This window comes from Cydia pomonella, chromosome 3 (genome assembly GCF_033807575.1).
Source record: "Cydia pomonella isolate Wapato2018A chromosome 3, ilCydPomo1, whole genome shotgun sequence".
NCBI classification, from domain to species: Eukaryota; Metazoa; Arthropoda; class Insecta; order Lepidoptera; family Tortricidae; genus Cydia; species Cydia pomonella.
The window spans coordinates 16,963,634-16,980,751 of NC_084705.1; the positions used below are offsets into that span (position 1 = coordinate 16,963,634).

General features: G+C 38.6%; 1 protein-coding gene across 1 annotated transcript in view; it reads right to left on the reverse strand.

The window, feature by feature from the left end:
* Positions 1–17,118, reverse strand: part of LOC133516643 (uncharacterized) — a 49,396-nt gene that overhangs the window by 14,827 nt on the left and 17,451 nt on the right. The window contains exons 8-11 of the mRNA XM_061849660.1: positions 16,001–16,304; positions 15,340–15,964; positions 15,078–15,203; positions 14–121 (exon numbers count right to left, since the gene is read on the reverse strand). Of these exons, the coding sequence (XP_061705644.1) occupies positions 14–121; positions 15,078–15,203; positions 15,340–15,964; positions 16,001–16,304 (1,163 nt within the window). The remainder of the gene's footprint in view (positions 1–13; positions 122–15,077; positions 15,204–15,339; positions 15,965–16,000; positions 16,305–17,118) is intronic.

The window sequence follows — 17,118 nt, forward strand, 5'->3', positions numbered from 1 at the left end:
GAAGTTAACGTACGTCTTTAACATCAGAGGCAGCCGGTTTGGAGTGGCTCTGTGCCGGTGGGGTCGCGGCTTCAGCGGGCGACTTCGGCGACGGCGGCTGAGGCTGCGGCTGCTTCTCGCTCTGCAACCAAATACACTCTGTTTACGGAGAACTGCAATATGAGTACCTACATATTACGTCATCGCGCGATTTTTTGTATAATCCTACATGTCTGAATGATTACATATAACATATGCCGATTTTCCATTCAATGAAGTTTCCATAATTATATTTGAAAGAAAGAAAAAAAATACATATATTTAACGCCGCAACACATTACATTTGGAAAAAGAAGAACATACAGAGAAACAAAAACATTAGACGCTAAAATAGGATACTACTCAGCCTAATGCCGCGGCAATCCGTGGCGCTGGTTTTCAGTGGGGACCTGACTTAAAACTATGATAGTGGCGGCACATACGTCAACGTAAAAAAAAATTATACATACTAAAAAAACAAACTACCAAAAACATTTTTGCTACTGTACATTACTAAAATTGAAATTGAAAACACTTATATTACTATAAAAATTTAGTTACGTAAGAAAAAACTGTAACCTAACAAAAAAAAAAAATTACATACAAAATAATTGAATAGAATGAATGAATAGAGCTTTATTAATTCCCTACAGATTGACTTAAATTAAATTACACATAAATATTACCATTGATAAATTGATTCTTGCATGCTAAGTACAATAATTAATAATACATTTAAACAAAATTTAAAGGAAAAATACCAACAACTTGCAATAATTTAATTATTTGTGCATAAAATTAATATTTTAAGAATCCTATTATTATTATTATGTATTAAATTATTATTTTTATTTATTTATATTATTTTAAATCTGTGTGGACCCCTTTGGATTAAAGCCTTCTCCAAATATTAAATAATATACAAAACAATTATTACGTTTATATTAAATCCGTCCGTCGATAATAAATGAAGGTTAAAAAAGTACCCAAATGCACTAACCCATGGAATCGTACAAAACAAAACAAAACAAAGCGTTATTTTGCCATCAAATTGGAAATGCGTCAGTGTGTTACTTATATTGCAGGGATGTTACAGTTTAAAATTGAAGTGTGCACGACATTTTCATTTGAAACCGCTCAATGACTTCAGAGAACGGATTGGTGGAGGCAGGTCATTCCAGCATTTCGTGGCAGTGTAACGAAAACTGCCACGAAAGGCCGCTGAATGGTGACGAGGGCAGACAAGTTGCAGGTACCTGGATGACCTGACCTTGGAGGATCTGGAGTTATGAGCCCAGGTGAGCTTAGTATAAAGTTTATTATGCATTAAATAAAAATAATACCCATTCCGTGTGTTTCTATTCTGATCCAAGAATAGAATAGAAGCGTTTATTTGCAAGAATACGTAGGTACAAGGTGTTACATTAAATATTGTCACAGTATTCAGCCGAAACAGCATGCAAATATTAAAATATACTTATAATCTACTTATTCTAATCCCTATATGCTAATATGACATATTCATATATTCCTTCACTGAATAAAAACAATTTTCATGAAGCCACTTAGTCAATACATTCTTAAATTCTAAATCGTGCAAGAGCTTGATACTATCAGGTAGTTTATTAAAAATTTCTATGCAAGTATTGTAGGCATTCCGTTTATATATATCCGCACGGCAGGGAGGCTGATACAGAAGGGTCCTATATTGAGCTCTTTGGTTTCCATTAAAAATCTCTGAGCGCAACCTAAAATACTCCATATGAGTCTTTACAAAGATACAAACTTTTTTAATGTACATGCACGCCAAAGGTAGAATATTGTGTTTTTTAAAAATAGGTTTGCAACTATCTGTGTACCACGCATTTTTAATTGCACGTACGCACTTTTTTTGCAGTATAAAGGCCTTATCAACATGCACAGAATTTCCCCATATTAAGAGACCGTAGTTTAATGTTGACGACACATATCCACAGTAGGCTGTCATAGCAGCTTGTGTAGAAACAGTTTTTCCCAATCTCCTTAATGCGTATACAAACCGATCCAACTTTGTACATATTGATTCTATATGCCAAGTGGCTCAGTATCACTTATTGCCGCAGCAAAATCAATATGGGATTCTTATTCTACTTCATTGTCCTAAGTGACTTCAAAATGACTTCGGCATATTTACTTACTTTAGTAAATACAAGCCAATGAATTGGCCATGGAAACATATACGAACAAAAGCACAGGAAATACTCTTATAAACGGAAATTTGGTAGTGAAAGAAGATATTTTTGTTGGAAATACAAATGAGAGCCTGCACTTCGGCTTGGTGAAGCCAGACGGTAAAAACCGGTTTAGCAAAACCAAGTGGATTTTCAAAATGGACAATCTGAAATGTCATACTTTTATTGGTAAGGAAATATTCAACACTTTCAATATTCCTAATACGGATGCCTGCTCCCTCAAGAAAGGAACATACCTCATACGGGAAGTAGACATCGCCGATATTGATGGAGCATTTAAATTTGCCTTGTCTAGAATAATCGGACTATATGTGGCGGAGTTATCATTTTACTTGGAAAAATCAACATTGTTTTGCTGGTATGCATATATTTATTATGGTCCTGATTCTGACAACAGAACAAAAGACCTTGAAAAAAAATATATAAAAAGTAATTTAAAACTGCACAGGCAGTCCTTTTTTTGGGTCCGTATCTCAAAAGGAAAAAACGGGACCCTTATAGGATCACTTTGTAGTCCGTCCGTCTGTCTGTCTGTCAAGACCATTTATATCGGGAACGCGTGGAGGTATCGAGTGGAAATTGAAAACAAAATATAGGTATACTCATAGACCTGAGTCTACATTCCCCTGAAGAAAATCAATGTTAACGTAAACATAAGACATGGCCGTTTGTGCCGCAAAAAATGTATATTTCCACACTCGAGGGAATCATAATTTTTAGGGTGTATTCCGTTGAAATAGAACTAGGAAATTTGGCAATTAATGTTATCTTACACTACAAGTACAAGGAAAGGGGTACTGATCGACTTGGAAAGTACTGTGAAAGTCTGGACATACAGTCCATTCTATAAATGTGCAATAAAATGGATATCGTTTTCCATTGAACTCGTCATATGTGTCACGAAACTATTCCATATTTTTACTGTTTTAGTGTAAATAAACTAACAATAAACTCGAAATGTAATTACATTTTGGTGTCATGGTGAACATATTCAAAAATCATTTTTCCGTATCTCTGCGGAAGTCGTGGAAGAGAAAAACAACCTAACTTATAACTGCGTCATATTAAAAACCATTCAAACGCAATTTCATTACGCATTGTATATTTATCAATGGACCAATTATTTATCGTACTCATTATTTGTCATTTAATTTTCCATCAAAAGTGGATCAGTAATATCTGCTTTGAATTAGGCGATACTATTTCTGAGAGTAAGCTACACAGCTATATATGTTGCCTACAACGTTTTACTCCTCAGGATTACTATGACATATCAAATGATTTTAATTGTGGCCTTGTTAATTTTATGTTTCGAATCGAATGCCATAACTGTGGATTTGATAAACATTACTAAATGTGGTAAACCTGTGCGACCTTATACGACATACAGCCCTTTCAATTTGACATTGGAGTCCTACTATGACAATCGAAGAGGTAGACGGCTACTAAGAGGGAATGCGACTGTGTACGAATACTTTAATGATCATGACAAACATGCGGACCTCCGTCTGGGACTTGTCACAACGGAAGCCAAAAACCAATCGAGTAAAATCAAGTGGCTAATCAATATGAAAAATCTTAAATGTCGCAATTTTCTTTCTAAAGTATTTTTTAACGCTTTTGCAATACCTTTTATAAAAACATGCTCATTAAAGAAGGGATTTTACCCTATTAGTGACGTAGATATAGATGGAATCGATAAGAAGTTCTTTATGATGGTGATGAAGGCAGAGAATACGTATATGGCTGAAATAGAAATAGATAACGAAAAGTACGCACTTGATTGCTACATGGTGTTTTTCAGATTATAATGTAAATTGAATAATATAAAGGTGATGGGTACAGCACATGTTTTTTTTAAATTAAAGTAAGCTTCCATTGTTATTAATTTATTATCATACACCGCACTCGACGAAGCATTTTACGGGCACGTCTGTTAGTAACGTTTGCAAATAAATCAATACATTTTTGAGTTTGCAGATTAAGGTATTTATTACCTGTATTTGTAACCTGGTATTTAATCATAATGAACATGTTTTTTTTTTTACAGTTCCTACCTTCCAGTTAAACTATACCTAAAAGAGTAATTAAAAACTATACCTTAAGTAATTATACAGTGTGTAAATCTAATACGGGCGAATCTCTTAACGGTGGTTAGAATGGGATATAAGAAATGTAATTCGATAATTTTTACTTAGAATTGCAATTAAAATGTTATCCATACAATATAATTCGGCCCGCAATGTAATGCAAACACATTCGCGTTAAACGCTCCTTGACAGTTACTTTCAAAAGCTCATATCGCGTATGTAATGTCATTATTGTTATTAACTGTCATGAGTGGGTAAATAATAACCAAGTATGATGCTTTTTATCTGATAAACGTAATACCTAGTTTCAAAAATAAAGTTAGATACTCAAACTCATACACGTAAAAAAAAACAGACTTAAATAAGCAACTTATTTTAATACCTATCTATTAAAAGCACAGTTTAGTTTTGCCGGTTTCGCCGCAGATACCTATTCTCCACGTGTCTTCCTTGTATTTCATAACAGGTTTCGCAACATCGTTTTACTAACTCCATGACGTGGCGAAGATTGATGGTATCTCTGAGTTTCTGAAAAACTTCAGTTATCTCGTTCTTCTTTTACCTCCTTCCTCTACTACTCTCAGGGTCAAGTGCAAAATGGCGGAGGATTCGGTCTTGTAAAGGAACTGGTACTTCATCGCGAATAACTGCTCCCTCCACCCTTCCAGTCACGGGCAAACCTTCGCGAACTCGCTGTATCGCGTTTACAACTACTCGAGCGTTTCTTGGTACAATCAGATCAGGGAATCGCTCTCTGTACACGCTGTGCTAACGCTCGATTACCATTTTGTAATGCTTCGCCGTAAATTAAAATCATGTCCATTAATTCGGGAGCAATAAAAGTTGTTAAACGAGGCATTTTTATAACTTACGATTAGTTCTGTATTCAATGACTGACATTGTCAAATCAAAGTTGAAATAAAAACCTTTTAACTTTACCAAAGAGTTTGTCATGTTTTGTAACAATGTACCAACTTTGTGGTGTTTAGACTGTTTAGTTAATTCTCGAAATCAATTTTGGTAATAATACAATTATCAGGAGGGCCGTATGCTTATTTCCCACCATCTGGTTTAACAAAATCAGACAAATGAAATACTAAAATAATATCATACTAATTATCTTTCTAGTATTAGGTACTCAATGCATTTTCAGAAAAGGTGCTATCAAATAATAAATAAATAAATATTATAGGACATTATTACACAAATTGACTAAGTCCCACAGTAAGCTCAATAAGGCTTGTGTTGAGGGTACTTAGACAACGATATATATAATATATAAATATTTATAAATACTTAAATACATAGAAAACACCCATGACTCAGGAACAAATATCTATGCTCATAACACGAATAAATGCCCTTACCAGGATTTGAACCCGGGACCATCAGCTTCGTAGGCAGGGTCACTACCCACTAGGCCAAACTGGTCGTCAAAGTATGTCTATGCTCAGTATTAGGAAACATCAAGTCAAGTACTGTTATCGTAATTGATTAAAATGACATTAAGTAGATGAAGTCAGTTCTTTGTTGATCAAAATGATAAATAAATAACATTTAATATCTTTAATATACCTAGTAGCAGTCTGTCTACCAAAATAACCACAAAACATTAAACGCAGTGTAATACTAACATGTGATTGTTCCTGCAGATATTAGGTAAGTTTGTAAATGTGTAGTAATCGTTTCGACTAGATATTCTGGTAACGCAACCATGTTTACAGTACATTGCAGCTGATAAAATTTAAAAAAAATAATTATGGGGTCACAGTTAAGTGTAACTTAAAAAAACATCTTAATTAATAATTACATAATGAGTTCTATGTTTGGTTTAATTTATCGCCCGCACCAGATTTACACAGTGTATAATTATTACATACTATAAACTATACTTACATATAAATAAATATATTTATAAACATACATGAATAATAGTATTTTATACAATCGTGATATAATAGAGAGTTTTTCAGTCGAGTACCGTGTTTTGGCAACGAAGCTAGCCGAGTTGCCAAAGTGAGGTACGAGTTTGAAAAGCTTGATTATATCACTATTGTATACAATACTTTTTGTACGAGTCAATAAAAATAATACTTTATACTAATAAAATCATACAGGTGTGTGTGTGTGTGTGTGTGTGTGTCAATGGAGCAACACTTTACGATAATCACTGGGCTATTTATGAAGAATAAAATAGAAAAAACCGCACAAACCTGTATAAAAGTGGCAGAAACCAACGGCAGAAACCCTTGTTGACTGGATATCAAACATTACACACTTGGTGAGCCATTTTCACATCTTATACTAACAAAACAAAATCGGAAATTTGCATATTGATATTTCGAAACACACTCACACATGCAAAAGCTTTGAAATAACTGCTAATTTTACAAAGAAACAATTGAAATAAAGAGGTAATTCATCAGCTGTTTCGGTACTATCATTGACATTTGACATTGGCGAGTTGACGTATAGATGATAGCTAAAGGGTGCGTTCAAAAACGCAAAGAAAAAAAGCATTTACGAAGATAGATAGACATCATACTAATTAAACTCAAAAATTAATTTCTGAAAATGACACCGAACCCTAAAGTACCAATGTGCAAGTCTTGCCAAAGTGAAATAAGGGACAAACACTACCTAACCTGTTCAAAGTGTACATCTACTCTTCACATTACATGTACAACAGTGTCCAATCAATTATATGATTTAATGACACCTGGAAATCGGAAATCATGGACATGTAAAAAATGTTTAAAACTTGCGCAAAAAAACAAAGATACTCTTTCAAGTAACTCTCCCAGTACCTCAACAAATAATTCTCCAAGGGAACAAGAACTCTATAAAGATATCCCTAACACAAAACCAGTCACTAATGTTGTAACCAGGAGAGCCCATAAAAATAAGAATCAACCCAAGCCAAAGGCTATATCAGATGTGGAATCTGACATAGATATCGATGAGGATACAATTTCTCAAATGGACCAGGATAGCCCTCGAAGTCTACCAAGTATGTCCGTAGCTGGAGACTTACAAGTTCAGGAACTAAATTTAGAAATAGAAAATCTGTCATTGGAACTAGAAAGTGCTCACGAAGAGATATCTCGTCTCAATATGGATATAGTAAGCTTACAAAAAAAGAACGAAGAACAGCAAAAGAAAATTAACATGTATAAACAGCTTTTGACTGAAACACCACCTTCAGCATTAACAACACCTTTAAAAAAACGGAAATCTAGAAACCTAGAAGTAATTTCACCTCATCCAAAACCTGAAGTATCAAACGATAAACAAATTGTAGAAGTAAATAAAATTAATAATGAAACTGCTATTTTACTCAATGAAATGCCTCAGCATAACCCATCACAGGAGGAAATCAAACACGCAGAAACAATAAGTAAAGACCAAAATAAAAAATACACAAAAGGCAGTCTTGAGACGTAATAAATTAGTCATACTCAGTAGTAATAAAGAAAATAAAATTACAAATATTATTAGTAATGAGACCACGCTTCGAAATTGGGAGTACTGTCATTACATTACACCTGGAGGAGGAATAAGTAATTTATTAGAAAATATTACAAATAAACTATCCAATCTAACAAGCAGTGACTATTGTGTGATTTTAATTGGAGAAGAAGATTTTCGACAAAACTCAAATCATCAAGGAATAATCCACCTCATTAATAATACGCTAAACCCTATAACACACACAAATATTATTATAGCCTGCCCAACCTACATTTGTGGAAAACCAATATACAATTCAAAGGTGGAGAACTTCAACTCGTTACTGCTCAATAATACACCTTTTCACAAAAGGCACTACTCCTTTGACTCCAACCTAGACTTATCTACAGAAATGTTTTCTACAAAAACCGGAAAAATTAAAGACAGCGGTATGGAAAATATCCTACAACATATAGGAAATTTTATAGATGGGAATATAATATCTGATGTACAAATCAATAGCGGACATAAAGTCAATAGAATTATACAGAAAAAAATACCAGACTACTATAAAACAAAGACACAGTGTATAAGACCTAAAAAAGCTACACAAAGCAAAATTCTGGATTACTTCAAAATAAAGATAATGCAACAAATTCCGGAAGCAGATCTTCAAACTGAAGCAGAAAAAGAGACAAACTGTACAATTTTTTTTCGAGAACCAAAAATCAATGCAATCGAGTAACATGGTAATTCTACATCAAAACATCGCTGGGATTTTAAATAAGCAAGAAAATCTAGAGGCAGCATTAGATGAAATGCTGATTGCGGGTAACGAGGTTGATGTTATATGCTTAACAGAGCACTTTATAAAAAAGGGTGAACATACAAATTTGAACATTTTAAACTTTACTCTATCAGCCATTCACTGTCGGAATACAAGAAGAGGGGGCGCGTGTATTTTAGTAAGAAAAGGTTTAGAATATAAGGAACTAATAGAATTTAAGGAACTATCTGTAAATCTTGTATTTGAATGTTGTGCCGTGCATCTACTAAAGGATAACATAGTAGTGGTTTGTATATATAGAGTGCCAAACGATTCTAATTTAATTGAATTTATGCATATAATGGAATCAATGTTATTCAAATTATGCAACTCAAAAAAGAAAAGGGTCGTAATTTGCGGTGACTTTAACATTAACATGATGCAAGACACTAAAATATCCCGAGAATTTGAAAACCTACTACTAAGTTACAACTTAAAAGTGGAATTTAAACAAACCACAAGACTAGCAAGTGGGACTTGTGTAGATAATATATTTCACAAATTCACGGGTGCCAAAGTAAAGTTTTACATCTTAACCTATCAGATCATTCGGCACAAATACTAAAATGCCCTGTTAAATGTAAAGATACCCTCGACACATGGTTTATTAAAAAACGAGATTATTGTAAGGAAAACTTATTTAAATTTCAGAATTGTTTGCAAAGTCTTACGTTTTCTGATGTTTACGAGAGTAATGACTGCAATACGGCATACAATAATTTTTATAATACTTATAAGTTGTTCTATGACTTATGCTTTCCATCGAAACTAGTAAAATGTAACGTAAAACGAAAACCAGTGTGGTTAACAAATGGCATAAGGAAATAATGTAAACAAAAAAGAAAAATATATTTCCAATATCTGAAAAATAGAAACCTCTACAGTAATCACTATAATAATTACAATAAATTGCTGAAAAAAGTAATAACGTACTCTCAGAGACTTGAAAAATTTAACTTAATCAATAAGTCTAATAACAAAAGTAAAGCAATATGGCGTGTTATAAATCAGAGTAAATATAAAAACCCTAGACCAGAGATAAAACAGATAAATTACAAAGGTAGAATTCTGCACAGTCCTGTACATATAGCGAATGCTTTTAATAACACCTTTGTTGAACAAGCAAACACGTATTTTAAACATGATTCAGGAATTACACCTGAAAACTATATAGACCCCGTTGAAAATTCTATTTTTATGCAGCCTACTTCCCCAAAAGAAATCTCAATTATTATAAAAGGCTTGAAAAATTCACAGAGCGTCGGACACGATGAGATATGTACGAAAGTTATTAAAACTTGTTCAAATGCAGTAGTAGAACCACTCTCGTACCTAGTTAATTTAAGTATACTTACTGGAATATATCCAGAAAATTTAAAGGTCACAGTTGTTAAACCTGTATACAAAAAAGGCGACAAAGAACAATGTGGAAACTATCGCCCGATAGCTTTAACTTCAATCTTTTCTAAAATATTCGAAAGATCTATTTACAATAGGTTAAGTAAATTCTTCGAGAAATATAACATATTAGCTAAAGAACAATTCGGTTTTAGGAAAAATAGATCGACTACTTTAGCTATCGTCGAATTAATGAACACAATCTCAGAATGCTTAAATACTCGTAAACCTGTCACAGCTATTTTCATGGACATGACGAAAGCATTTGATTTTGTATCCCATAAGTTGTTACTAAACAAAATATATCAATATGGAGTACGAGGGACCGCTTTCGACCTCATTAAATCCTATTTAGAACATAGGACGCAGTACACAGTTATAACTCGCATTGATAAAAAAAACAAAACAGAACTTGTCTCTAACTCGTTAAATAGAACAGTAGAACGAGGAGTACCGCAGGGTAGTATACTGGGGCCCTTATTGTTTTTATTATTTATCAACGACTTGCCTAAAGTAACTAACAATCGTACTGTTCTCTTTGCTGATGATACAACTATCTTAGTTACAGGAAATGACAGTGATACCTATCAAGACAGACTAAACTTGGCATTAAACAATGTTATGAAATGGTTTACTATGAATCAACTAATTGTTAACTTAAGTAAAACAAAATTTATGCAGTTCTACCTGCCACAGTCAAAGCCAAAAGAGATTGTACTAACATATGAGGATCTTCCATTACAAGAACTAACAGAAATCAAATTTCTTGGACTGACGTTAGACTGTCATGGAAGCTGGAAATCGCATACAAATAATCTTTGTAAAAACCTAAGTAAATATGTTTATGCTCTTCGGAAAATCTCTACTATGTCTTCCCAAAATACTGCGCTCTGTGCGTATCATGGCCAAGTATCGTCTATCTTGAGATATGGTTTACTGCACTGGGGAAATTCATGTAATAAAAATGATGTGTTTATTCTACAAAAGAAATGTGTTCGATCTATTGCAAGAGCAAGACATACTGATAGTTGCAAGCCGTTATTCAATAAACTTGGTATCCTAACACTCCCCTCTATGTTTATATTGGAAGCGTGCATATTTGTAAAAGAAAATTTAAATCTCTTTAGAAAAATAGAAAAAAACTTGCCCCGAAATAATCAAAATAAGTATGAGATACTCCCAAAAATTCCTGTAAAAACCGCCTATTATAATAAAAGCTTATATGTAATGGCTGCTAAATTATTTAATAAATTGCCTGACTCAATTAAAGATCAGGATGTAAAGGCGTTTAAAAAATCTTTAATAAAAGTACTGAAAAAGAAAATGCCTGACAATGTAAATGACTTTTTCGATATAGATTTCTCTACAGCTTAGTAATATGATAAGCGCTTGCCTTATGTTTCCTTTTTATGTAAAACATAGCTGAAAAGGAAAAATATGGCAAATACAAACATTGTAAATATAGTTCATCTAGATTTAAGTAAAATTACATTGTACGCCTGACAGGCAAATTATAGCGACACTACCAAAATGTCTATATAACCTGTACACCTATAATTATGCAATAAATGATATCTTATCTTATCAGGTAAACAAGCCAAAAGTAACAGCTATTTAACCTTTTGACCGCCACAGACGTCATATGACGCGCGCGGCTACAGCCCAATATCAACCTTCATGCGTACCGACAAGGTTCATTACGCGCCGCGTACGATAGGCGTGGCGTTCAAAAGGTTAATTAATTAATTTATTTATTTCAAAAGACAACAATGGTCCATAATGGTTAGTAACATTTAAGGTTTAAAACTAAGTGTTAGTACAACAAATACAAAAAGACAAAAAGAAAAGCGAAAAGTACAGCAACAATTAATAACAAACAATCACCAGGTAGCGGTCATGATACCCTCAAAATGTCGCATAACAGGTGAGTCGTATCGGCCCGCTACCGTAGCCAGGATGGGGTTGGAGCTGGCCCGCACTCTGCAGAGCAACGAGGCAATCCTCTTTCTTATTATGGCATAGTAATCATCTGTGCGAGCTTGTGCAAACATGCCCGATGCGCTGCAGAAACGGGGCAGCCCCAACAACATCCTGAAACCATTATTATATTGGACGCGCAGGGAACTGATGGTCTTCTGCGTAAAACTAGTCCAGAGGCTGCACGTGTAGAAAACTTGACAATAGGCTTTAAATAAAGGTTTTTTTACCTGTTGGCTACACCGTGCAAACCTCCTTATTAGCATGTTGCATCGTACCGCCAGTGCCCTGCGCTCCCGTTCTATATCTAATTGGTCTTTAAGGTCGTCGGTGACATAGTGTCCAATATACTTAAATGTATACACGCGCTTGAGCTCATTATTATTAAGTTTTATGGCAGGTACATTTTCCGGTAGCTTGCCCCCGACGGCCTTAAATACCATATATTCGCTTTTCTTAGCGTTATATAGTAAGCCATATTTACTTACGTATTCTTCACATATGCTGAGTAGTTTTCTCAATGCCCTGACTGTTGGACTGAGCAGCACCATATCATCTGCATAGCTGATGTTGTTGATACTAACATCATCAACTCTGCATCCTACTGGAGCGCTGCTCAACCCCCCGATCAGGTCATTAACGTACAGGTTGAATAGCTTGGGGGAGGTTATACCCCCCTGCCTCACCCCACACTCCAACCTGTACGACTGAGAAAACCTACCAGCCCATCTGACGCTATTGCTCTGGTTATTAAGATTAAGATACGCGCGCAGCCGCGATACCTTCATATTCGTACGCGCCCCAGCCGACGGGGCCCGGCGGGTTAGTCAACGACCTTCTCGTAACTCATGAGGCCCTGGTACTTGCTCCTTGCTAAATTCAATTTTTAGACAGTTTTTTTCTCGATTTTGGCCACCGTAGTCTATGGAGACTAACCAGCAATGGTAAGCGGTTTTCGTAGTCCATGGATGTTGCTATATTAAGGGTGTCACATGTGCGTTTATGACTTATGAACAAATTGTTTCTACTATGTAACTTAAAATAAATAATAAATTTGAGCTATCGTTTTGTTTCGTCCTCTTGACCGCGGCCAGCTGTGATTGGTCAATTTCATTACAGTTGACTAAACCGTTTCGAAATGAATATTATAGTTGAGTTGGGAGCCCATACATGAAAAGTACCCAATTACAGTTTGGTATACGGCATCTTAATTCAACCATTACAGTCAACGAGTAGAAAAATATATATTATGACATTTATGACCCACATCTGGCACATTATACATATTTTTTTATTGGAATAGACAGCAAACGAGCCGCCTGATGGGAAGCAGTCATCGCCGCTCATGGACATAAGTAACATCGGAGGAGCCAATTATGTGTTGCCAAACTTTAAGATCCCTAAATACCTGCTCCTCGAAGAACCCCATGAATCTTACACATAACTCGAAAATTTATTAATTTATTTGCAAACGTTACTAACTGACGTGCCCGCAAAATGCCTCCTCGAGTGCAATGTAAGTTGACGACCTGTCTGACCTAGTGGGTAACCCTGCCTATGAAGCCGATGGTCCCGGGTTCAAATCCTGGTAAGGGCATTTATTTGTGCGATTAGCACGAATATTTGTTCCTGAGTCATGGGTATTTTCTATGTATTTAAGTATGTATTTATCTATATAAGTATGTATACTATGTATATTGTCGCTTAGTACCCATAGTACAAGCTTTGCTTAGTTTCGGGCTGGGTCGATGTGTGTAAGATTGTCTTCAAATATTCATGTATTATTACATATTTATTTATTTATAGAGCTAAAAATCACCGACCGCATTTCGAGTCAGATTAGAATTAGATATTCTTCTTAATTATTGTAATTATTGTTGGAATGTTGAGCGTTGTGAGGGTTTCAAGTCACGAGGGTTAAACACATTTTGCCACAGACTGAAACACTAAAGTTTTTACCACACCAACGCGAAAAAAATACTAACTCTAAAACATCAAACCAAATCAAATCCAAATCAACGTTATTAAATTTTTATCAGTCAAAACCATTATTTAAATGTCAATTCTACCAGCCAACATAAGGAAACAACTCAACTTTTGCATCAAATTACTTTGCCACTCTTGTAGATAAAATGCAACTTTCTCATCAGTTTTTGAACAATCAAGAGAGCCTTTACGAGCGAATGTGGGGAAAAAGCTATTAATCTATCATGGACGAATAAAACAAGAAGACTCACAATGTCTATACAAAGTAAAGCGATTTGCCAGATGGCTTCACTCAGAGAGTAAATTAGGGTGTCTGATATAGTTACCACTCTTTACAATAAGACTTCTATTGCCTTGTTTCTTCGTGATTTGTTAAGAGTGGCCAATTACGATGGAGTCGCTAATAACTACCTATAGCACTCTATATGCTTGACTAACGTAGCATTTCTTCCATTTTGTTCGGCGCTTATAGCTCTGGGCAAAATAATTCAACTTCCGTTCAATTGATTACGCTCAAAATAGGATAACCGCGATCTTGGATGTAAATATACCAAGTTACCAACGAAAATCATTCGTTAAAACCGTGTTTTTGTGTTTTCAAGTGCATTCTTTTCGTAGTCGGTAAAGCATTTTGGATTTATCACAGTACATGCGTTCTGTACATTGTTGATACGTAACTAGTGGCAACTGGTCAACATTTACGTTGTTACTGACAACTCTCATGTTCTTTGTTATTATAATCAAAGCGCACGAGCAACAAGGATTATAATATTATTTAAAAGAAAACTTCGAAAGTTGAGTAGGGACATTATAAATAATATGCGTTTACACAATGTTTCAAGTCCCGCACTCAAAAAAATGTTTGATCTCCATACAAACTTTCATTCCCTTAGGGGATGAATTCTATTATTATGACCTCAAGCATGCTTGGTTAAAATCTGTCAGGTTTTACCAGCCCACGGTGTATATAGATAGATACAGTTAGATCAAGATAGTCTGCAACGATTATGATAGCACACGTAGTGCAAGCGGCGGGAGCGGGCGCGAGCGCCACGGTGAGCGTGAGGTCGCACCACATGGCGCAGCGCGCGCGAACCTTACCTTGGCGGTGTTGGCGCCGGCGGGCAGCGGAGTGTGCGGGGCGTGCGGGGCGAGGGCGGCGGCGGGCGCGGGCGCGAGCGCCACAGTGAGCGTGAGGTCGCACCACATGGCGCAGCGCGCGCGAACCTTACCTTGGCGGTGTTGGCGCCGGCGGGCAGCGGAGTGTGCGGGGCGTGCGGGGCGAGGGCGGCGGCGGGCGCGGGCGCGAGCGCCACAGTGAGCGTGAGGTCGCACCACATGGCGCAGCGCGCGCGAACCTTACCTTGGCGGTGTTGGCGCCGGCGGGCAGCGGGGTGTGCGGGGCGTGCGGGGCGTGCGGGGCGAGGGCGGCGGCGCGCGGGCGCGAGCGCCACGGTGAGCGTGAGGTCGCACCACATGGCGCAGCGCGCGCGAACCTTACCTTGGCGGTGTTGGCGCCGGCGGGCAGCGGAGTGTGCGGGGCGTGCGGGGCGAGGGCGGCGGCGGGGCGCGGGCGCGAGCGCCACAGTGAGCGTGAGGTCGCACCCCATGGCGCCGCGCGCGCGAACCTTCCCTTGGCGGTGTTGGCGCCGGCGGGCCGCGGGGTGTGCGGGGCGTGCGGGGCGTGCGGGGCGAGGGCGGCGGCGCGCGGGCGCGAGCGCCACGGTGAGCGTGAGGTCGCACCACATGGCGCAGCGCGCGCGAACCTTACCTTGGCGGTGTTGGCGCCGGCGGGCAGCGGGGTGTGCGGGGCGAGGGCGGCGGCGGGCGCGGGCGCGAGCGCCACAGTGAGCGTGAGGTCGCACCACATGGCGCAGCGCGCGCGAACCTTACCTTGGCGGTGTTGGCGCCGGCGGGCAGCGGGGTGTGCGGGGCGTGCGGGGCGAGGGCGGCGGCGGGCGCGGGCGCGAGCGCCACGGTGAGCGTGAGGTCGCACCACATGGCGCAGCGCGCGCGAACCTTACCTTGGCGGTGTTGGCGCCGGCGGGCAGCGGGGTGTGCGGGGCGTGCGGGGCGAGGGCGGCGGCGGGCGCGGGCGCGAGCGCCACGGTGAGCGTGAGGTCGCACCACATGGCGCAGCGCGCGCGAACCTTACCTTGGCGGTGTTGGCGCCGGCGGGCAGCGGGGTGTGCGGGGCGTGCGGGGCGAGGGCGGCGGCGGGCGCGGGCGCGAGCGCCACGGTGAGCGTGAGGTCGCACCACATGGCGCAGCGCGCGCGCCGCGCGCACGAGCCCAGCTGTTTCACCGCCTCCGCCAGTTGGAGGATGGCTGCAAACATATACATTGTTTACTCGATTGATACCATATTATTTTGGCGGAAACCTACTATACCGCCTACCCTACCTTATAAAATAAACTAGTATACGTTATACGCGACCCGACCGCGCACAGAATATGAACTGATGTAAATCCAACATCGAAAACCGTCGATTTGACTTATACATTCGTAAGTCGACCATTAGCGGCTTGATTTTCATAATGTTGACTTAATAGAAAACCTAGCCTTCATACATCGTATGATTGTCCAGCGAGCTGGAAAAATGACATGGTCACATTATGAATGGAATTCGTTCATAATAAACATGAACTCTTGCAACTGGGTATAGAACCGATACCAACCATTAACGACGAAGTATGAACGTTTTTATTGTAACATGTATACAGAAAACCAAAATAACACGATAAAAGATAAACTGTAAAATGGCCAGATACATTTAAAAATTATTATTGTATTGGCACGCGACCTGCATGGGGCCGCGGGCTGTGAGTAGAGTGTGTACTACATATAGTACTCACGGTCGGTGCGGATGTAGCGCGGCTGCACGGGGCCGCGGACTGTGAGTAGTGTGCAGTGTGTACTACATATAGTACTCACGGTCGGTGCGGATGTAGCGCGGCTGCACGGGGCCGCGGGCTGTGAGTAGTGTGCAGTGTGTACTACATATAGTACTCACGGTCGGTGCGGGTGTAGCGCGGCTGCACGGGGCCGCGGGCTGTGAGTAGTGTGCATTGTGTACTACATATAGTACTCACGGTCGGTGCGGATGTAGCGCGGCTGCACGGGGCCGCGTGCTGTAAGTAG